Source organism: Hyperolius riggenbachi, chromosome 6 (assembly GCF_040937935.1).
Source record: "Hyperolius riggenbachi isolate aHypRig1 chromosome 6, aHypRig1.pri, whole genome shotgun sequence".
Classification (NCBI taxonomy): Eukaryota; Metazoa; Chordata; class Amphibia; order Anura; family Hyperoliidae; genus Hyperolius; species Hyperolius riggenbachi.
The window spans coordinates 119,994,174-120,018,369 of NC_090651.1; the positions used below are offsets into that span (position 1 = coordinate 119,994,174).

Consider the following 24,196-nt stretch of genomic DNA (forward strand, 5'->3'; position numbering starts at 1 on the left):
CCCCAGTTTGGTTTAACCACTTCACCACTGAGGGGTTTTACCCCGTGAACACCAGAGCATTTTTCACCTTTCAGCGCTCCTTCCATTCATTTGTCTATAACTTTATTATTACTTATCACAATTAAATGAACTAAATCTTGTTTTTTTCCCCACCAATTAGGCTTTCTTTAGGTGGGACATTATGCCAAGAATTATTTTATTCTAAATGTGTTTTAATGGGAAAATAGGAAAAAATGTGGTAAAAAAATTATTTTTTTTCAGTTTTCGGCCATTATAGTTTTTAAATAATGCATGCTACTGTAATTAAAACCCATGAAATGTATTTGCCCATTTGTCCCGGTTATAAATCCGTTTAAATTATGTCCCTATCACAATGTTTGGCGCCAATATTTTATTTGGAAATAAAGGTGCATTTTTTTCAGTTTTGCATCCATCCCTAATTACAAGCCCATAGTTTATAAAGTAACAGTGTTATACCCTCTTGACATAAATATTTAAAAAGTTCAGTCCCTAAGGTAACTATTTATGTTTTTTTTATTGTATTTTTTTTTTTTTAATTACAAAAAAAAATGGGGAGTGTGGGAGGTAATGAGTTAATTTATTGTGTAAAACGAATGTGTTTGTATATGTAACATGCTTTAGGGTGTAGTTTTACTATTTGGCCACAAGATGGCCACAGTGTGTTTGTGTTCATGCGACCTGTAAGCGTCCGGAAGGACGCTTACAGGAAGCAGTACAAGGCTGGGTAAATCACAATGATCGCGCTGTTTCTCAAAGAAGCAGCAGATCATTGCGGGGGCTGAGATCAACAAACGGGAATGGATTTTCCCGTTCATTGATCTCCGGGCGAGCGGGCGGCAGCGTGCACGAGCGGCGGGAGTGCGGACAGCGGCGGTAGCGCGGAAGGTACGGATTTCTCCATCTTTGGTTTTTTAGGGGGGGAAAAAGGGACGGAGAAATTCGTACCGCGGGGGGTAAAGTGGTTAATGTGCAGCTGGTGCGGGAATTCGGCTATGGCTGCAGCGGGGTGTTCAACCCCTTGTTCAGCTGTGGGGACTGGGGAGTTCAGCTCTGGCTGTGGAAGGTGCAGTTGGCATCGGAGGTTTGGCACTTAGCAAGCACCAGGGGCTCAGCTGCAGTGCTAGGCACTCAACTATAGTATAACTGAGAGCCAAGGGGCTACTTTAGGCACTGGGTGTTTGGTTGTTGTGCTGGTGGCTTGGCTATAGTATACTATAGCTGAGCAATGGAGGATACTTTTGGCACAGGGGTTCAGTAGCAGCAGGTGCTGGGGATTCAGTTGTGGACCTGGGGTAACAGGTTAGTGAAAGGTTTAGTTATGGGAAGGTTAGTGTTAGGGTATAGGGTTAGAGGTTAATGTTAGGCATAATTATAGGAGGGTTTGTGGTAGCGGTTAGTGTTAGGTATCATTATAGGATGGTTAGTGTTAGGAGAGAGGGTAAGAGGTTTATGTTAGGCATAGTTATAGTAGGTTTTGTGTTAGCGGTTAGTGTTAGGTATTGTTATAGGATGGTTAGTGTTAGGACATCGGGTTAGTGGTTAGTGTTAGGCATAGTCATAGGAGAGTTTGCGTTATAAGTTAGTATTAGATATCATTATAGGGTGATTAGTGTTAGGGCATAGGGTTAGACATTAGTGTTAGGCATAGTTACAGGAGGGTTTGTGTTAGAAGTTAGTGTTAGGTATCGTTATAGGATGGTTAATGTTAGGAGAGAGGGTTAGAGGTGAGTGTTAGGCACAGTAATAGGAGGGTTTGTGTTAGTGGTTAATATTAGAAAAGTCCAGATGATCCGCACACTCAAAATGAACCAAGTTCAATGTTTTATTTCGACGATTCGTTTCGGGGCCCCGTGGGGTCCCCTTTGTCAAGGTAACAAGCACAGAATGTGTGTGCTTGTTTCTGTGCTTGTTACCTTGTTACCTTGTGCTTGGTTCTGTGCTTGTTACCTTGTTCTGTGCATTCTGTGCTTGTTACCTTGACAAAGGGGACCCCACGGGGCCCCGAAACGAATCGTCGAAATAAAACATTGAACTTGGTTCATTTTGAGTGTGCGGATCATCTGGACTTTTCTTGTATACTACTTCGATCCAGCACCTCGACGGTGGTGTGCAATTCCATACGGATTAGTGGTTAATATTAGGTTATTGTTATAGTGTGGTTAGTGTTAAGAGAGAGGGTTAGAGGTTAGTGTTAGGAATAGCTATGAGATTTTGTGTTAGCAGTTAGTGTTAGGTATTGTTATGGGAGTATACGGTTAGAGGTTAGTGTTAGGTATCATTATAAGAGGATGTTCTTCTAACTGTAATACTGGCACCCAAATTAACATGCACATTTTTTCTATGCGGAGGATGGATGATGGCACTCCTCATGACATAGCAGCCTCCAATGTGCATCGTAATAAACATAAAAAGGTGCTTGGCTGAGATGATCCAGCGCTACAGGTCTATTGGAAATGCATTTAGGTGACTGTATGCACACTAGATTCTTTGAGAGAGACTGCCCCAACCAGCCCACCGGGCAGAGAACACTCTAGCCTGTATGCCACCCTTTAGTAACAGTGCTAGTTTGCATGCATGCCATTCTTCAGGATGTAACTCTTGGACAAAAAAAACATTTTGCAGTGCAGTTTTCACTGAATCATTTACTTTATGATCACACACTCAGTTTATATGACTCAAGATTATTTCAGGGTCACTTTGGAGGCAGTCAAATTCTGCCATAACTTCAGTGAGCCGATTAGACACACAACCTGGAAAATGTTACAGCTTTTTGTAGCTTCCGCAACATTTTTTTAAAGGTTTAAAATTCAAACGGTATTTTTATTTAATGCCCAGTCCAATAAAACGTCCTGGAATTTTCCTTTAAAGGGTTAAACATCTAAAGAAAACTAATAACATGTATCAGCATCTTAATGGGCCATAAAGACTGATTATTTCCTGTTTAATCCATCCGTATTACTGTTGATTTCCCATCTATTTTTCTCAAAGATAACACACAAAAGAAAAAGTCTTCGTTACCTTTTTAAAATGCAAGCAACATCCTTAGTATCATTTTGAAATTGATTTTAAAGTCTAATTAATGTTCATCTTCTCAGGATATATGCAAACATGTATGCAAATAGGCGAGAAAATATGCAAACATATACAATGTTTCTGAATTAAAATGCCCTAAAATTTGTAATGAAATCAATATTTTATTCATATTAAGAGTTCGTATTTCAACTTGTTACAGTAGTGGGTTTTGAAAAGAAAACTTATAATAAAGAAAACTTCTCTAAGCCGCTAGTCCGGTAACTATTGTATATACCCAAATGCCTTATTATGCGTGTATTCCTAAATGTAAATCTGCATGGTTGCGCATGACAATCTTTAATCAGTCCAACGTCTAAAGATCACGAAAATGTTTTGTGGATTTAATTTTCCATGCCACCTACAGAAAAACAAACGGAACCACTCTTGTTTTCATAATATTGAGAGGCCTTTTACTATGGGTTCATGGTTATAAATAATACTCTTGCTTTGCAGTGCTTGGCCCATGGTTCGAATCCCAGCCTGGGCACTATCTCTGGTTTTCTCCCACATTCCAAAAACATACCAATAAGATAATTGGCTTTCCTCCTAACTGGATGCCGACCGTGCTACGCTGATGGGCGTGGCCGCGGCGGTAGCCCCAGGACCGCCTAACGCCAATCGGCGTAAAGTCCTGGGGCAGGGATTTGCAGGAGATTGTGCGCACTTATTTATTCAGAAATAAATACAATAAATATTTGTCAAACAAACAAACAAACAAACAAACAAACATCTAGGGAGAGATCAGACCCCACCAACAGAAAGCACTGTTGGTGGGCAGAAGGGGGGGAATCACGTGTGTGCTGAGTTGTACGGCCCTGCAGCAAGCCCTTAAATCTGCAGTGGCCTATTTTGTAAAAAATGGCCTGGTCTTTAGGGGGGATTAAGCCTGTGGTTAATTGACCCTAGACCTAGGGATTAAATTGTGAGCTACTCTGAGGGATAGTTGGTGACATGACTATATACTCTGTAAAGCGACGCAGTAGACGTGGGCGATATATATAAAAATGCTAAATAATAATAATAATCTAAGTAGTCTGGATTCTCTGTGATGCTCATCATAGTTACCCCTTAAACTTGCAGAGTTATATAGTCTTCCTTGTTGGTAGGAAGCATTTTACCTTAGTACATGGAGTCTGCAGGTAAGATATAACCAATACTTTTTATTGCAGTACTTGTCCCCCAGATATCCCAAACAGTTTTTGTCTTGCTAGTAATAAGTGGATCAGAGTATTTATTAAAGTACAGCTGAACTAGGGTATACAAAGGCTGCCATATTATCCCCTTTTTAAAAATACCAGTTACCTGGCAATCTGCTGATCTCTTTTGCAACAATAGTTGTCTGGATCACACACCTGACCAGTCATACTTCAGTCAGAAACATCTGATCTGCATGCTCATGCTTGTTCAGGGTCTATGCCTAAAAGAATTAGAAGCAGATGATCAGATGCCCTCTCTGTTCCTATGTGCTTTAAATGCCAGTGCCCTAATATGCACTCCAAGAAACCCTATACACAGTTGTCTGGACAGATGCCCTATCATTGCATAAAACAACGGCAGTGACAGTCCGCTGTTTCAGGATTAGCAGCTTGAGAAAGGGTTTTTCCCGAAACAGCGGGCTGACGCTGCTGTTGTCCACTTTGTGTAACTGAACAATATAAGAGCTATTTCACATAGTGTGTTGCCGACCACTGTACATACATTCTATTCAATTTTACAGTGTGAGATTTAGGTCACCTAAAAGAAAGCACAATTTCTCTCAGGTGGCTGCCTGACATTTCCAACTAAGTTACTGAAAAGTTGCTGCTTTTTCCCATACTGAACATGTTCAGCTCTGAGGGGAAAAGAAAAGAGTATGGGCTGCCTGCTGAGCTTTACTTGTCCTTTCCATCAGCCCCCTCTATTCTGTTTACCAGCACTCTATGGCTGGAACAGGCCTTTGATGTTTGTATCAACGTCCCTAACCTTGTTTATTAGGGATCCTAAATCTCTGTAAAGACATTTTCAAATGAGGTTGCAGTTTTGCTAAAGCTTTCCTGTACTGGATAGTTGTAATATTAAAGTGAAATTCCACATTTGCTGATAGAAATGTAATCCCATCATTTCAGATCTGTACATCACAACTTATTTTTTATACATTGTTTCAGATTTGTTACCTTGATGGTAACTGTAGAGACAGCCACATGCATAGCTCTGCCTTCCTGCAAGCAGAATAAGTATTGAGTGTGTCAGTATTCTGATAGTGATGCTGTTCCTCCTCCACAGTTTCCATGCAGTCTGCTGATTACATCTATAGGAAAAAGGGCATATGAATATGGAGCAGTATTTTAATCAGAGCACTAAAATGTACAGATTTCATGCTTGAAAATATTGCTAATTCATCTTCATGTATCTGTAGCTAAAAACAAATGCTTTGAACTAAAGTGTAGCTGATATTTACCTAAAGAGAGGGAAGCCTCAGGATCCCATTGATATTTTCCTCCCTGCTCTGATGCCCCCCCCCCTCATTGAGTATGCCCCCCCCCCCCCCCGGAAGGCATTGTCGCCAATCATATGAGGTCACCTCCTCTTCTATCAGCATGGTCATGCAGTAGGCGGGCGAGCACGCCCCGTGCATGCGCAGCAAGCTGGAGGCACTCATGTATGAGTGGCTCCATGCTACTGCACATGCATAGCCATGCTCCTGCTGCTATTGCATGGCCACACTCGTAACAGGAGAGGAGGGAGCCCCGATGTTGAGGGGGCTGCGCTGAGTAAGAGGGGACATTAGAGCACAGAGGGAAGCCTCAATAGAATCCTGAGGCTTCCCTCTCTTTTGGTAGATATCTCTTTTTGAACCTTGGATTCCCTTTAATGACAAAAATGTATAGATTTAATGCAGGAAAGCACATAGATGATTCCATACAGAGGCAGCATTTCTCCGTGAATTGAATCAAGATGAACAAAGCAAAACACACAAATGTTGTGTTTTATTAAAGAAAGAATTTTTGTTAATACTTTACTACACCAGTAGGTGTCCTTGATGTGAACTTTAAAATACTAATTGGCTCGACAAGGGTAAAACATGCAACTAGGTCCAGCGACTACAGAGAACTCTGAATTTGTCTCTGCAGTTCTCTGTAGTTTTCTTAGTATATAATTTGCAACATCAGTGTTGTCCATGTTTTTATGTTTTTATGAACAATATGTGCATCCTGTTTTTTTCTCCCGAGCCTTCAGAGGCAAACATGAGCTCTTGCGTGTGATGTACACAGTGTCTAATTTAATTAATGGATTGGTTATCCGCTTTGTCCTTTGGGTAATGCATACTATGAGTGAGCCAGCCCTGGTCATGTTTCTCATATAGTCAATCAGTACCAATTTCTTCTGTAAAATGTGGAGTGCTCACCCCGAGCAGATGGCAGAGATAATGTTTAATAAAAAGAGAGGATTAGCCGGAACAGGAATATGATTCAAGAAGAGTATCATTTTATTGAAAGCCTGGCTCCCTAACACATTATTTATTCAGGCTGTGTCAGTATTACAAAACATGTAACTGTCACCTTTCCTGAACTCTGACCTTTGTGTATGGACACATGTTATGTGGGTAAGTATGCATTATTGAAAGGTCTTTTTTTGACTCACCTGGATGGCTTTGTGTTGGGTAAGAATAGTCATATATTAATAATCAAGTCAATATGCAGGTTAAAAAATATGTATCTGCTAGTATATGCTCAGGACGAGCTGTTGTATATTAATACGGCATACAAATATGGCCTCGAAACTAACTATGTCCCATGTGGCATAATCTAATTTGCATGTGTTTTTACGTGTTATGTTTTGTTGTGCATTTTCACACAATATGCCATATGATGGGTTCACCAGTTTTGAGAACTGTTAAAGTGTATACAGATACCTTGACGTTTGTTTAATGTTCACCTCCATTTCAATTGAGAAAATTTGGAGGTCTATGGGAGTCTAATGGGGAATATATATACAGTATATATATATATATATATATATATATATATATATATATATATATATATATATAGATCAGGAAAGGAAAAAAGTCACAATGAAACCAAAGGGTTCCAACAACTAATATATACATACATGATGTAAATACAGTACAAGGTTGCAAACGGATCAGGTTTGATATAACATGCATCTGAATGATTAAAGAATAAGGAAAGGCTATCTATACAATCATCAGCCCCATATACACAAGAAGCAAATTTTCAAGGCTTAGCCCCTAGCTTGATGCGTTTCGTGAAGGACAGCACTTCACTTCCTCAGGAGTAGTTTGTTGATAATCAGAGTATCATATACACTTTGAGTGCCCCAAGAAAGGGAGCCCAAATCATTTTTATATGTACATGAGTCTCATAGTCACTTGGATATCACTTAGTTATATACCGTTCACCTACTAAAGGACAGGTGGTTTAGAGTGAGGTCGGCCCACATGCGGTGGTAGATCCAGCATAGTCCATTTCAATTGACTTATGATCTACAGTAAACTACTGAGATCCTTATCTCAGGACCGGGCCGAGGCAGAGGCGAGAGAGGCTCTAGCCTCAGGGCGCAGTGTGCACAACTCACTCAGCTATCATTCTCCTATTGTGTTTGAAGTAAAGTCTGAAATTCCAAAAGTGAACCCGAGGCAGGGCCAGAGCACAATTGAGTGGCTGCGCGGGCACAGGATGTCTGCGGGGGACCATTAGAAGCCCCGGGTAAGTTCAACTCATTTTACCCCGACCCCCCTACATTATTCTTTTAAATTACGAGCTTGTAAATAGCGATGGACGCAAATTGAAAAAATGCACCTTTATTTCCAAATAAAATATTGATGCCATACATTGTTACCCAGGACAAATGGGCAAATAAAATACGTGGATTTTAATTATGGTAGCATGTATTATTTTAAAGCTATAATGGCTGAAAACTGAGAAATAATGATTTTTTCCATTTTTTTCTTAATATTCCCATTAAAATGCATGTAGAAAAAAATTATTCTTAGCAAAATGTACCACCCAAAGAAAGCCTAATTGGTGGCGGAAAAAACAAGATATAGATCAATTGTGATAAGTAGTGATAACGTTATTGGCGAATGAATGGGAGGTGAACGTTGCTCGGATGCTAAGGTGAAACAACACTGAAGGCTGAAGTGGTTAAGATCTGCACATTAGCTCAGTCTTAAAGGACCAGTATTGCGAAAAAAGTAGGCAGTTAAAATCTGACAGAACCGACAGGTTTTGGGCCAGCCCATCTCCTCATGGGGGATTCTCAGGAACAGTAATTGCAAAGTCTAACTGACAAAATAGTGTGCAAGTGAGTAGGGAGGCTGGCATCTTACTATGTTGGCAGTTAAAATGCTGTTCAGGAAATGCTGTTGAAAACAAAGAAAACCCTGAGCGAGAGTCCTTTAAAGGCTTCTACTAAGAGCCATGTGAGTGTCACTACCTCAAGAAACAGCACATCTTAGTTTATACATAGTTGTAAATACAATGCATTCATTGTGTTCCTTTCATATTCCGAGTTGGTAATGGTATACTTTATGATAGCTTCTAAACTATATTTGAAATATTATTAAAATACAGTACATCAGAGATAAAAAAGACTAAACAATTTATGATGAAGGTAACAAAACAAGAACAATTCAAAAATACACATGACTGCCTTCTTTATGCGGAAAACAAAGTTTCCTTGTTTATTTACAAAAGGAGTTGATTAAATTTCACACTGTGAGGACTATGTCTGTAGAAGATTATTTATAAGTCTTAATAAAACAGCAATAACTTACCATAGTTATGCTGATGTTGTATGTACTAAATATAAAGCAAATGTGATGGAACTGCATAAAGAGCAAAAAGTAGGCCAATAAGCAATGACTAACCTTTGACCCTGGCACCATTTTTTGTGACTGGGGTTTTCCATCATGTGTGGTCAGCTTACCACCTACTGCTTGTGCCCATATATATCATTACGTTATACTCAAGGGACAAAACAGACATATCAGGAACATGAACATATGTAAATACAGAAAAATAAAACAATAGGTTACCATAAGACCTTGCAAAATTGCATACATAAAGGCACCTACTTAAGAAATGGTACACAGTGGCTTTTTATATACACTCCTAGTAAAGATCAATTTTAAAAATACAATGCAGTGAAGCACAACATTCTCCGACACTATGAAGATATTATCAGGCTTTGAACATACAGAAAAAAATAAGGTTCAAAACTCCCCATTTTATGTAAGCTGTAAAAGTTGTTCCCACCAGAAAATTATATGGAAAAAAGTTGTGAAAATCTAAAGTATGCAGTTAATAATTTATATTTACGATTAAACACAAAAACTGGTTGATCAATTATTTTAATCTTTAGTAACTATATGACAGACAGTTTTATAGACAGCAGATACATTACCGAGGAAGTACTGTCAGTAGTTTTAAGTACAACTATCCCCCAGGGACATTTCTGTGCCATCAATGTCTGCCGCTAGAGCCAGCAAGCTCCCAAGCACTTACCCAAAGTCTGCAGCAGCATGCCAGGCTCTACTGCCATTGTTGCTTCTTGTCAATCTGCACCATCTGCTGGGCCCACAGTGACCACCGACCGTTGGTCTCCTCTCCAGGGACTAGCAATAGGGGTTGCAGAGGTTGCGACTGCATCGGGGCCCTTGGGCCAGAGGGGTCCTGAAGGGCCCTCCCTCAGCTGTAGTATTCGCTCTCTATTGGTCCTGTGCGCATAATAATCACTTCTATAGATTCTTTGAATAGTGGTAATCATTAACAAACTGTTCCCCACCCCCTTCTTGCACTTCTTACACTGTATTTGCCTTTGGCAGGTTTTGGTGTGTCATATTAATTGTTATGTATAGAGTGCTTGGGGGCCCCATTGTAAAACTTGCATCGGGGCCCACAGCTCCTTAGCTACTCCACTTCTCCTCTCCTTCTTCTAACATTGAACCCCAGCAAAAATATCTTTGAAGCTCCCACTGGGGCTTTCCATTTGTGAATAAATTGGGAGCCCCGATGAAAGCTTCAAAGATGCTTTTTTTCCTGGGAGGTTTTGTCAGTCTTCTCTTATAGAGCCCCCCATTTCATGTACTATGTGGGTTTGTATGGCGGAGCGCCAAGCACATTGACTAAGTCACCCTGGCTTTTCTAACTGTACTAGTGAGAAGGGGTTAAAAAAATTCAAAGGAGGGCATGCCAATTTTTACTTACCTGTGGCTTCCTCCAGCCCCCTGTGGTTGGTAAGCTCCTTCATCATCCTTTCAGTACCCTCAGTTGTGACACTGTCAGCCATGTAAAATCTGTGAATTGCTTCAGTCACAGACTACTGCACATGCTCAGTCCTGGGCCTGACAGCATGCACCCCCTGATCACAATTCTATGGCCAGGAGCATTCTGCACAGGCACTGTTCAATAAGACTGTAACTGTAGTTGTGCAGAATGCTCCCAGCCACGGAAGCACAATGGAAGAGGCATTCGGCTCCAAACAATGCATGCGTAGTGACCTGCAACACAGCTGGAATGCGCACTTCACACCTGTGCAATGGAGATGACCGGAAGGATATCAAGGGAGTAGACAGACTACAGTGGACTGGAGGAAGCTCCAGGAAAGTAAAAAACCTTTGCTCCAATTCGTCCAAGGTTCACTTTAAATTGCACGTGATATGCCGAGTGTCTGTAGTTAAGCTTTAATAAGTTTATGGAAATGCTTTGTTAGCTGTGATTTCCATGCCAGCACAATAATATTTCTAGACTGCAATGTACTTTTCAAATTTGCCAAGCAAAAATCTCACATTAACTTCCTAAATTAGTTTTTAAATTGTTTCTTGCATATTTTTTTTTCATATCAATGTATGATTAATTGTTACAATGAGCTGCATGCATAAATAATAGAAATCTATATTAATTAATTTTAGCATATCTTAAAATGTTAATGAATTCTGAATTTACCAAAATGTTCCTTTAATACTAATGATCTGCCAGAGTTGTTTGAATGTTGCTTCCTACAAGCCATATGAACAGCATGTGTCACTTGGGTACACTTATGTTACGCAATGTGTTTAAGAACAGAAGAGGTAGAATAGTTAAAAGCTTCAGTTTCTATTTTCATCCAATATTTGGAGATCACATCAGACCAGAACTCTGCGGGGTTGCTGGATAGATGTTCTTAAAACTGTTAGTTTCATTTGTACATAACATATTTCCAAAATGAAGGCTGATCCTCATCCAAACGGCTAAATACACAGTTGAATAATAGAATCTGCTCCCAAAAAATTTGAGGAACACTTTGAAAATAAGAGTATGGCATCAAGTCAATGAAACTTCTGGGATTGATATCTGGTCAGTTCAGTAGCAGAGGGGGTTGTTAATCAGTTTCAGCTGTTTTGGTGTTAAAGTGTTCCTGTAGGGAAAAAAAATGCTCCTATGGTGTATTTTGGATATGTACCTCGAGAGGGGGAAGCCTCTGGATCCTGGAGAGGCTTTCCTGTCCTCTTCCACTGGCCCATTGCAGCGATGGGACCACCAAAATGTGGCTTATTGATGGCTCACGCATGTGCACTAGCACGAACCTGCTTGGGCTCCGACAGAAAAACATGAGCCCGATTGGGTCACTGCTACTGCGCATGAGTAAGCCAGCTGCACCTGCACAGTAGCACAGACCCGATCAGGCTTAGCATTTTCTGTCAAAGCCCAAGCGAGTCGGTGCTGCTGAGCAGGGGCTTTAAGGGTTTCATTACTGGAGCAGCCTGGCTAAGGAGAATGCTCCTAAAGGTAAGTATCCAAAATACACTGAAGCAAACCTCACAGGTTTGCTATAATAAAATTAACTGACTTTTTCCCCTCCTCATCTTTTCTGACAGTTTTTGTCAATTGTTTTGTATCTTTCTACTATCAATATCACTACTGGTAGCATGGAGTGGTACTTGGACCCTATAGGGTTTGCACAGGTAATCCAACTCCTCCAGGATTGCAGATCAATACGTGTGCTTGCCAAGAGTTTCGCTGTGTCTCATATCACAGTCTCAAAAGCACTGAGGATTCCAGAAAACAGGAAGTTGCTCTAGGAATGATGGACATGGGCCACAAAAGGTCACAAAAGGTCTTTAAATTATCAGCAAGACCAATAACTGCTCCTTTGGGCAAGGAAGATCAGGATGAGCACTACCAGGCTAAATGACGGCTCACCCTGCTGCCGCCCAATACTATTTCCCCACTGAGTTGCTACAACTTGGAGGGAGATGTAATTCAGGGTTTGGCGATTGCCGGATCCTCAAATCACTCTTGTGCGGATGCGCCCAGCAGAGTACTAGCGCTGGGCACTGAAATGACCTGCTTAGCTACATAATGCGTGCATGTGGTTTGTAATGTCACTTCCTTTTGTGCGCTCAGTATTCAAATGAGTTGTATGAGTGCAATATTGGTGTGCGGACAACATCTTTGGAAAGATTCAGTGTTTGTCTTTTTGTCACTACTAAGTTAATTTCCACTTCATTGGTCATTTGTTTGCAGCAAATATTGTAGAGAGTGTGTACAACCTTTATGCACCTTTATCTGTGCACCCACATTATACCTGCCAAGGTGTGTAGTTCCCACGTATAGACTCCTTCAGGCTGAAGACCTGATATTTTAGCACAAGGCCGATTACACGTGTAACGTCAGTACACTTAAATGTTGCAGCTCTTTGACTAAGATCTATTTGGTAGTAACTTTTATTATTGCAGAGAGAAAATGGCAAATGCCAACGTAAATGAGATTGGATCTTCTAGAATTAATTCCATTCAGGCTCTGCCATGTTTATGATGAAGAGGCTGAGCAGATGTGGGATAGCAACTAATTTTACTTGTTCAAACTTTCATAAGCCACATTATGATAAACAGTGATGTGATGTGTACATTTACTATGATTAACAACTATGTAATCTTCCAAGTTCTTGATTAGAGGTTCCCATGTACACAAGGGAGTTTCCAAAATCATAATAATTTTTGGGGGGGTTTGTTAGCTCATCATGGAGATTTTGGAATTAGTATACATATTTTACTGTTTTATTTTTCATTTAAGATGAGAAGCATTTTGGATTTGATTTGTTATTATAATTTCGATCCAAACAACATGCAAACTTCTCATGCCGAAACAAAGTTATCACCTAATTATTTTTGATATATAAAGCCAGTCTGTTTCTGCATTCACAATAGTCGAGTCTAGGTAGTGATCAAAGGGGATTCATTTATATTTTTCAAATCCTAGGAAATCTAATTAGGTTTTCTGAGTTTTGTAATTTAAGGATCTAAGCGAGAGATGAGTTTTGTGCTAATTGGCATAGGCACTAAGTTATCTTTCGTTCACACGGAATAACCTGACACGCAAGTAGAGTGAAATTGATGATTCGGACTGTATTGGCTGACTGTTAGGCTATTGCTCTCAGTTTGCTCTCCCCTAATTAATGCTTAAGGTTGCCAACTCAACCACCCCCAGCAGGTCCTGTGGATACTCTTCACACAAGCTCAATCAGTCACTCCGACAGACCCATCTGTGCATATGTGGAGTTATTTTTAAAAAACTTTTTGGATAATTATATTTTAATTCGTCAAAGAGAAAACCATATTTGTTTATTAAGTCAATACAATGTGATATTCTTGACTTTAAGGTTCCTAAGCATACTTTGATAAAAATAATAAAGGAAAATAAAAAGTAGGGCACTAAAAAACACCTCAGATGCTAAAATAATGTGAGTATAAAATGTTTCCTTTTCAAAATGAAATTATTTATCCCGACTGTACACTTTGTGTGGGTTCAGGGCCATATTTGCTTCCTCCATTGCTGCTGCTAATATCATAGCCAGTGAGGGATGTATGTCAAGAGGTAAAGGAGGCAGATTTTTCATGAAATTTACTCCATAAGGTTATCAGCAGCATAAAGGTGTCCATACATCTAGCGATGATGGGCAGATTCGACCAAGAGACAAATCTCTCTCTAATCGAATCTGATTAGAGAGAGATCTGTCGGATGCCCATATACCGCAGGCCGATTCCCCATCAATTTCAGCATGAAATCTCTTGGGAATCGGCTGAGCCGGCCTCATCCACCGCATGCGCCGCTGTTACCCTAATGTGTAAATGTATGCATTTATACATTACCTGTCCCGTGTGGAGGTGTCTGTCCGTCTTTTGAATCTGCCGCTCTTCCATAGCCGCATACATGCCGCCGGCTTGGCGTGTATGGGGCTAACGGAAGAGCGGGGATTCCGAAGATGGACGGACATCGCGACATGGGACAGGTAATGTATAAATGCACACATTACATACACATTTATCCATTAGGGCAACGACGCCGGCCATTTTGTCGCTCATCCAGATATTGCTCGCTATTACTGCTGTGCTCCCGACCGACCACAATGGCCCTACATCTTGCAGCACCTCTGACCGATATATATATATATGTATACCACCAATTTCTGCCTGAAACTGGTTGCATTGTTAGTCGGGAATGCAATTGGTAGATTTTCATCTAACTCCCATTATAATCATCAAATCGGATGGTCGATCGGCCGCCAAGTTGCCTAATGTATGGCCACCTTAGGAGACATATTGGTCCCTATTCAGTTTTCTTTAATTACTGAGGAGCAACAAACCCACACTCACCCCATTTATTACAAATAGACTTGTAACACCTTTAGAGGTTTTTTATTCACTGTTTATGACACAGGTTGCTGTATGCATGTATTTTGTGAGTGCACTGGTTTAATACTAATATGTGCTTGATTTGGCACCCTCAGCACCCGTCTTTGTCTATTTAGGACTTCTGCAAGGATGTGCATGCCTTTTGTTTGCTTGTAAGTATTTAAATGTAAGCTATTGTGGCCTGGCTGGGAGTTGTAGCTCTCCTGTGGCTATGTCATTACAGCCCAATTGTAATAAATGGTGTGAATGTAAATTTGTTACTCGCTGATTAAGTTGAAATGTATGCTTCTCCCAATTTATGTTTCTGAACCACAAATGACTGCCCAAAATAGAAATATGATATAGAAGTGTTTTCTTGCATGCTGAGTGCCATTTGTTAGCATAAGGGTCATTTCTAAAAAGGAAACTGTCATTTGGTGAACTTCCCCAATGCAGTGTTTGGTTAATTAACGTTCACCATTCATAAGAATCAGTTATTAACATCTTTAGAGGTTTTTTTCTAATCACTGTCAGTGGTACATATTGCTGTATGCTTGTATTTCATGAGTACTATGGATTCATACTTATATGTGCTGGATTTGCCACTCCCCTAGCACCTGTTGTTGTTTGTTTAGTGCATCTACAGGGATATTTGGCACACCTTTTGTTTGCTTGCCAGGCTTCCTTGAGTGTCAATTACAGTAATAGGCTTAGAAACTGGTCAAAGAGATTCCTGTATCCCTCTTCACTTCAAGGGAGCTGTGCATGATTGCATTAGCAGCTGTCCATTGCATAAAAGTGCAACAGCTTGCACTTTTCTCTTTCTGTTGCTGCTTGCCTATTGATTGGGTGATAACGGAAGTATTAAGGTGATGAACCACAATATTCAATCCATGAATTTGGTAAATAACCTTTTATAATGGTCATGTAGACCTATTTTTAAGTTATGGTAATTAGGATTTTGTTAAAGTAAACCTTAACTGGAAGATATGGAAGAGAGCTTTGCCAACTCCACTTTAAAAATGCCACTGATGCTCTGTTTTAAATAATTTGAATTATTGCCACTGAACAAATAAGTAGATTAGGTTTCTTCCCGCTGCAATTCCATTGGCTGAATGCTTGTTCTAGTGGCTGAACTAGATTTGTAAGTCATCCATACAACGGGAATTATGAAAGATACACATGGAGCTATACAATAGCGCCCCAACATAGTGTCATGCCAGACTGTGCTAAAGCTATTATACAGGGTATTACAGACATGAATCTGACATTGTCGTAGAATACAGTTAACACAGTTTATGGTACTGCAAAAGTCAAATGCATGACTGTATTTGCAATTGTTAAAGGGTGCCTGAGATGAGAATAAAAATGTTTTATATGTAACTAAGCCTTCCTTCAGCCCCCTTCAGTTTAGTCGGTCCCTTGCCACCCTCCTCCGCCACCTGGATCCTCTGGTAGGCGGCCTGGTAATCTTGCAAGCCAGCACCAGTCTGTATTTTCCAAAAGGGACCTTGCCAAGGAGACCAAGTAGCGCTGTTCTAGGGGAGGCTGTAAGGGCCTATACACACTGCTGCGCTTGCGCTGCGTTTTTAAAATCGCATGCTATTCTTAAATCGCAAGCCTTCATGAGAATCGAAAAAGTGCATCGCACCAGTGTGTACAGGTCTTCACGATTTTCATGATTTTTCAAAAGACCTTGCGATTAAAAAAACGCATGCAATTTGAAAAGCTCAGCACAAGCGCAGCAGTGTGTACAGGCCCTAAGGTGTACTGGCAGAATGTCGTTCATTATATCTAATATTATTTTCCAGAAACTTTCTATGACAGGGCAACTAATGAACGTATGAAAAAAGTTTCCTGTGTCAACAGTGCATTTAGGACGTACGTCTGTGTTTGAGCTGTGTATTTTGTGCATATGCTCAGGTGTTAGATACGCATGTTGCTGAAATGTAAACTGTATCAAGCGATCTTTACCAATATTGGTACCTTGATGAATTAATCTAGAATCTCTTACCAGTCATTATCACATAGATCTGAGATGTCATTGTTCCAAGGACCCTTGCATTTGGATATAGTCTGGGACACAGAATTCAATAATTCAAAATATAGGGCATGGAGAGGTTTTTCTACTGTAAGTCCCACATAGCATTTTAATAAGTCAGTTCCAACTGAATATGTGATTTGATCTCTGAGGTCTCCAAGGTCTATGACACTGCACAAGATGAATGGTTAGTCTTGCTTGAAGCTGCCATCTGCTGACTTCAGGGGTTAATAATGACATATTAATATGTTAGTAACTAACAACAGATACTAGTAGAAATAAAAAGTAATTTTCAAAACCTATAAAAAACAATACCCCCCCCCCAAAAAAAAACAAAAAACAAAAACAAAAAAACAAAAAAAAACAACAGAGGACTGGATCAGTTTTCCAGGACTTTTACTGCTAAGAAGGTGTTAACGTTTTTTATGTCACACGATAACGTCGTTTCTGTAGCACAACTGGACTGCATACATTTTTCATAGAAATATATTGCTCCAATATCTTTCATATGGTACATTAAAATGAAAAGGCTTGAGAGAAAATATTTTATGTGGGTTTTTTCTGAAGGTAATTAGAAAGATGCACAAAAATACGCTTTCAGGTAATGTTAATATTAAATATGTTAATCATAACTTTGCACACACATTTAATAAAAAGTGTAATTTTCCATTTTCTTTCTAGTTGTCTATTAATAAGATACAGGGCTGGTACCAGTGGGAGGCCAAGACTCTGAGCGTTTGGCTACAGGCTATCTTGTAAAGAGAAATTAGAACAAAATTGAGCTGCGAGAGGTTATGTAATTATATTATTATTTTAGAACTTTAGAGTTTAATTACTGTTGTTACTTGTATTAGCTTATGAAAGCGTATGCACTTCGCTTGATCTTTGTGGAGGTGGTAAAATCCATGACTGCATTTATGACATACAGCTCAGTATTTTCCAGTTCTTTGTAAAATATAATTATTGGTTGAGATCAACTCTTAACAAATTGTTATTCCCAGATTGCCTATGGTTAGTGCGTTTTCAGTGTTTTTTTGCACAAAAAAAAAAAAAAAAAAAATTAAATAAATACATTGTGTGTTGTATATTTGTACCCTATTTGATGATTCCATTAAGTAGTATGATCCAAGCAGTTAATTTGGGCACTGGAGGCACCCGGGTAATATAGGCGTGGCTGTCGCTGATGATATTGATAGGCTATTACAGGTAATTTGTAGCCTCAATTTGTATAGTGGGTGGCCCCAGTAGCCACTGTTTTATTGGGCGGAATTACTGATACAGTAAGTGCCGCTAATCACAGCTATTAACATAGACGCCTATAGCAGCAATCATATTACTAAGTGAATAGGGTTAGGCATCAGTGAGGGGGGATCTTTAGGGTTAGACATCGGTGGGGGAGGATAATTAGGGTTAGGCATCAGAGAGAGGTGTTGGTTAGGGTTATGCTTTGTGAAGGAGGGCTCGTGTCAGAGTAAGGGGAGGGGTCTTTGGGGGGTTACTTAGTGTTAAGCACCAGTGGGGGAGTTAATTAGGGTTAAGCATCAGCGAGGGGTGTTGATTATGGTTAGGCATTACGAAGGAAGGCTCATATGAGAGTAAGGTTACTTAGGTTAAGCCATAGTAAAATATCGATCAAGATGACTGATATTTTACTACCTAATTACTAGCTGATTCATAGAAGAATATCAGTAATTTACAGATGTTCTAATTACTAATTCTAGTTCTAATTCTAGTTTCTAATTTTAGTTCTCTGGTAATTCTATTAGGGTTTAAGAACTTGTTTACATATAGTGGGCTTGATTCACTAAACCGTGATAACTCATATCACAGGCGCGCTAGTGTTTTCACGCGCAATCGTGAATTTTTGTACGCAAATGTGAAAATTTGCGATTGCGTGCAAAAACACATGCAAAAATGCTAGCGTGGCCGTGATATGAGTTATAACGGTTTAGTAAATCAAGCCCTGTGTATCTATGAACAGTTTGCATTTCTCATCAATGCAAATGAAATGTAGCTCACAGGATTTCTTCTTTGGTTTTATTGAGCATCCCTTCACACCAGTTAGATACAAAGTTTTGTAAAATGTCCTGCAAGCTGCATTTATCAGTACTGCAATGTAGACCAATTGAGATGTTATGTGTGGTCAAAATCACACCACACAACGGGGTGGATTCACTATAATAAATAGCGTTATTAGAGTTAAAATGCCTTATCAGAGTTGACATGCCTTATCAGGGTTAACATGCCTTATCAGAGTTAGGGTGCCTTATCAGAATAGCATAGCGAGCGCTACGAACTTATGCCTGCTAATTGGCAATGACAAGAGCTCCACTCGTCCTACCCTGAGCCCCTGCGGGTCCAATCACTTTAAAGGACATTATCCCCGCACCTTGATTAGCCTAAGTGACATGACAGCTGCAGGGGACCGACAGAAGCCCCAGATAAGTGTCAGTTTTTTTTTTTTAGTTTTTTTTTTTTAACATGCCACAGAACCCCTTTAACCAGTTCGGCCTATCTGGACGAGCTTCCTCGTCCAGATAGGCACTGCTGCTGCCGCCGCCTCGTGCGCGCGATCGGGCGCGCTGCCGCTGCTCGCCGCTAGCCCCCCGATCAGTGAATGGGAATATAATTCCCATTCACCGATCTATCTTCCCCGCAGAAATACCGACGCTTTCTCTCCAGAGAGCGCGGTATTTCTGCCCCCAGGAAACATTTCCCCTGCTTTTAAGTTCCTAGATGCGAAATCGTTCGCATCTAGGACTTTTTTCACTGTGGCCATCTTGTGACCGAATAGTAAACTGCACCACAATTCATTTTTAATTAAAAAAAAAATATATTTTACATTTATAATTAACAGTTTCCCTCCCACACCAAAAATTACCCACATACACTTTTTTTATTCAAAATAAAAATAAAAAATACAATTAAAAAAAAAACAAAAACAACATAAATAGTTACCCAAGGGTCTGAACTTTTTAAATAAGCATGTCAAGAGAATATGTTATTATATTATTTCAAATTATAAGCTTATAAATAGTGATGGACGCAAATTGAAAAAATGCACCTTTATTTCTAAATGAAATATCGGCACCATAAATTGTGATAGGGACATCGTTTAAATGGTGTAATAAGCGGGACAGATGGGCAAATAAAATACATGAGTTTTAATTACGCTAGCGTATATTAATTTCAAACTATAATGGCCAAAAACTGAGAAATAATGAATTTTTTTCATTTCTTTCTTAATCTTCCTGTTAAAATAGATTTAGAAAAAAATAATTCTTAGCAAAATGTAGCACCCAAAGAAAGCCTAATTAGTGGCGGAAAAAACAAGATATAGATCAATTCATTGTGATAAGTAGCAATAAAGTTATAGGCGAATGAATGGGAGGTGAACGTTGCTCGGATGCATGAGATTTTCGGACTGCGGTGCTGAACCGGTTAAATATTATTTTCTACAGATACTGCCCTGCATGTAATCTCCACTCTACTAGCAACAGCATTCTCTTCTCTTCCTCTTTAGTCTCATTCTCACATAAAATATTTCTCTCAAATCTTCTCACTTCTCTGGAAGTCCCTCCCAGTTATTTATTTGACATCAACCAATGAAAGGGCTTAAAGTGAAATAAAAACAAGGCCTAACCACCCACACAGATCCAGTAAAACATTTATGCCTAGAGTGTATCTTTTGTAATACTATTATTGTTACCATTTTTGTGTATTTATATAGCATCAACATCATCAACATTGCTTAATCGAGGATAGAGTAATCTACTCCCTACCATAGTCAGAAAGTTATCTGTTCCCTTTCATAGTCTAATTTCACAACTGCAGAACAAGACCAATTTTGGGGAACCAATTATCTTATCTGTATGTTTTTGGAATGTGGGAGGAAAACAGAGTGCCTAGTGGAAGCCCATGCAAACGTGGGGGCCTGGGAGTTTAAAAAAACTGCACGAGGCTAGTGTCTTGGGACAGATTTATACTGGGGGCCTAGGCATTGCAAGGCAAGAGTGCTATTGATGATGCTGCCATACTGCCCAAAAACGGGAATGTTTACGGCAGAACTTTACTAAAAAGTAAACTTACATTTTAAATTCATTTTGAAGTGTACCTGAAGGGAAAAAGTGCCCCATGGGGTACTCACCTTGGGAAGTGGAAAGCCTCTGGATCCCAATGAGTCTTCCTCCATTCTCCTCCGCAGGCCTGCTCCGGCGCTAGGTCCACTGAAAAAGAGCTTGTTGACAGCTTGCGCATGCACATTAGCACGGACCTGCTCAGACTCTGGCAGAAAAAGGCAAGCCCCATTGGATCTGTGCTACTGCACATGTGTGAGCTGACAGGCGACACAAGACCGACAAAAATCAGCAATATCTGTCCCCATGTGGGGCCAATAAAAATTGTGGGCAAGCCGGGATTTGGTCTTGCGGATCCCCAGGTGACCAGCCAGGGGCACCTCATGTGCTATTCTTAATAGCTGCTCCCTGTACCTGTGGGGAACAATCAACTGCCGGTCGGCCTCCTCCACTTCAGACGGCTCAGAGGGAATAACCTCTCTGTACAGTCTGCCGTGTTCCCAGTACACCCTCACTTTGTCGCCCTCCACCGGTGCCCTGTCCGCCAGACTCCTGAGCTCTTCCAGGCTGCTATCAAGTCGCACAGCCTCGGAGAACTCAGCGCTGTCGGCCACAGGCACCAGGGAGGTGGCAAACTGAGAGGCCTCTGGGTCCTCAGAGCCAGGCTCTGAAGTGGAAGAGCTGACCCAGTGACATCAGCCCCTTCAGTGGACAATTCGTCTGCTGCAGCCCGGTGAGCACTGCGGGTCACCACTGCAGCTGAAGGAGCGTTCACTGTACACATGTCATCATGCAACACATATTACATCAACATTATCTGCATTCATGGTAACAACGTGTCCTCCTCCAGGCCTGGGCACTGGAGACTCACTAGGGCTGGCTCCTAGTACACAGTCCGTAGCCCCTGGGGCCTCACCAGCACTCCCCGCTTGCACAGCATTATCACACAGTACCTTGCAAGAGTCCGGAACTTCTGCGGGGGATGCAGGCTCCATGGGGTGTGGAGTAGGCTCATACCGGGCCACTAACCGTCCCAGGTCAGTACCCAACAAAACGTTCGTGGGGATGGCATCCGTTACCCCCACTTCTTTCATTCCGCTGCCGGCCCCCCAATCCAGGTGGACCAAGGCGGTGGGTATGGCGGGGGTGACACCCCCAACTCCTTTGACAGCCATAGTCTTGCCAGGAATGTACTCCTCAGGGTTCACAAGCTGGGGGTGCACTAGAGTCACCTCTGCTCCAGTGTCTCTTAGACCGGTGGTAACCGTATCCCCAACCGTGACAGGTTGCAGATTCTCTGCATAGCTACCTGCATTCCTGGTGGCACACAACGCATTTCGGGCCCCGCCAGAGTTTGGGGCATCCTTCTTCTTTTCTGGGCACGTAGCACTGATGTGACCCGGTTTGTTACAGGCAAAACATCTCCGAGTGTCAACGGTGGCTGTTCTACCTCCAGGCGGCTGCGGGACTTGGCTTCGCTGGGTGCTCAGAGGAGAAGGTCTCGCAGGCTTTTCTCCCTTCCAGCTGGGCGCCGTAGTCCTCCGAAAGTCAGATGCTCGATTGGACGTGTAGGCATCAGCAACTTTTGCGACCTCATCCACGGTCTTCGGCTCTCGGTCCCGTACAAACTGCCGGACCTCAACAGGACAAGTGTGGAGGAACTGGTCTTTTATTATCAGTTCCTGCAGGGCATCAAAGGTTTCAACCGACAGTCCTTTTAACCACTGCTGGAAGGCAGTGCGCAGGTTGCAAGCATGATCCAGGTAGCTGTCATTAGGACCTCGCTGCACTGTCCTGAAACGTTTTCGATACACCTCTGGCGTGAGGTGGTATCGCGCAATGATGGCTTTCTTAATTGCCTCAAAGTCTGTTTCTTCCTCCTGGGGGAGACTCACAAATGCCTCCAGGGCCTTGCCTCTCAGCCCTGGTGTGAGGTATCTTGCCCACTGCTCACGGGGCACCCCATACTGCCGACAAGTCCTTTCAAACCCCTGTAGGAAAGTGTCTATGTCAGAGTCCTTGTCCATAGCGGGGAACTTATCCAGGGGGATTCTGTGGACTCGCTCACCTTCGCGTTCTGCGGGTCCAGCAGACCGGTTCTGCTGCTGAAGTTTAGCCAGCTCCAGCTGGTGTTGCCGTTCAGCACTTTCCCTCTCGGCCTGGAGTCGCTGGGCAGCTTGTTCCCTCTGGGCTTGTCGTATTTCCCTTTCTGCTTGCCGATGTTCCAGAATCAGCTTTAGGCGCAGTTCGGGCTCAGCCGAACCTAGTAGCTGTAGGTCGGCTTCCAGAGATGTCATCTCCGTGTTCGGTGGATCATCCAGGACATTGTCTCCACTCGCATCCTGTGGCGGGAGCGATTCCTCCTCTGGCGTGTCGTGAGCTGCATCCGCTGACGTTGAAGCACGGGCTCGTTCTGCCTCATCATGCTCCTCGAGCGCACGAACTAACTGCTCCTTAGTCTGGCCGCTCACCGTCTCGATGCCTTTGTGCTCACACAGGTTGAGTAGTATCTCTTTGTTTTGCCTTGCATAGCTGGATGCTTTCTGAGCCATCATGTTGCAAAAAAGAAAAAGGGGGGAGGGGAAAGCAAACACCAAGTGTGTATCTTTGAACAAAAAAAAAAAAACGTATATAGATTCTGCACTGAGTAGACTTCTGTAGGCTAGTTGCTTCTAGCAAGCTTCCAGCCTTTAGTACTCAGAATAGCGAGCTAAACTGCGTACTAATGTACTAAACGATGCCACCACTGCCAGCCAATTATGTCAGGAACCGGCCCACGGCACGCCTGCGTATACGGTTCCCGACTGCGGGTTTGACCAGACTGAGAGGGGAAGCAGCCTTAGTCAAGCTAAAACAAGGCTGGGACCCCTCAGAACACCTCTCACTGCCACCACTAGCGGTTCACTAGACACTTCCACTCTGCTGTCGAGTCCTCAGCGCGCACTCCGCGTTTTCGTATTTGGGTCAGCGTTGCGCTTAGGCCAAATACGGGAACGCCACGCACCCACACACACACACAGTTGCAATCTACACTGTCGTGAAGCAAAGACCCACTAACAGTCGTTCCGAACTATACTGTTAGCCACTCTGCTGTCGCTACTCGCACTGGCGTTGTTCGTACGTTGGGTCAGCTGCGCGCTTAGGCCAACGTATGACAAACGCCCCCACACACAATGCAATTACAATTTCATACGGTAGTGTTGCTCAAGCGTACAATTAGGCATGAACTTATACACGGTTACACTTCAGTCTCTTCTAGGCTATGAGTGTTAGTTTAGTACGGCAGAAGTCAAACTTATTAAATAATAATTTAATATTCTAGAAAAACAT

General features: G+C 41.6%; 1 protein-coding gene across 1 annotated transcript; it reads right to left on the reverse strand.

Moving 5' to 3' along the window:
* Positions 1 to 18,805: 18,805 nt before the first annotated feature.
* Positions 18,806 to 23,400, reverse strand: LOC137522067 (uncharacterized; the record flags this gene model as incomplete). Its single annotated transcript, XM_068242092.1, has 3 exons — positions 18,806 to 18,899; positions 20,938 to 21,074; positions 21,892 to 23,400. Coding segments are annotated over 3 exons (1,740 nt in total), but the record flags the coding sequence as incomplete, so codon positions are not given.
* Positions 23,401 to 24,196: the final 796 nt, after the last annotated feature.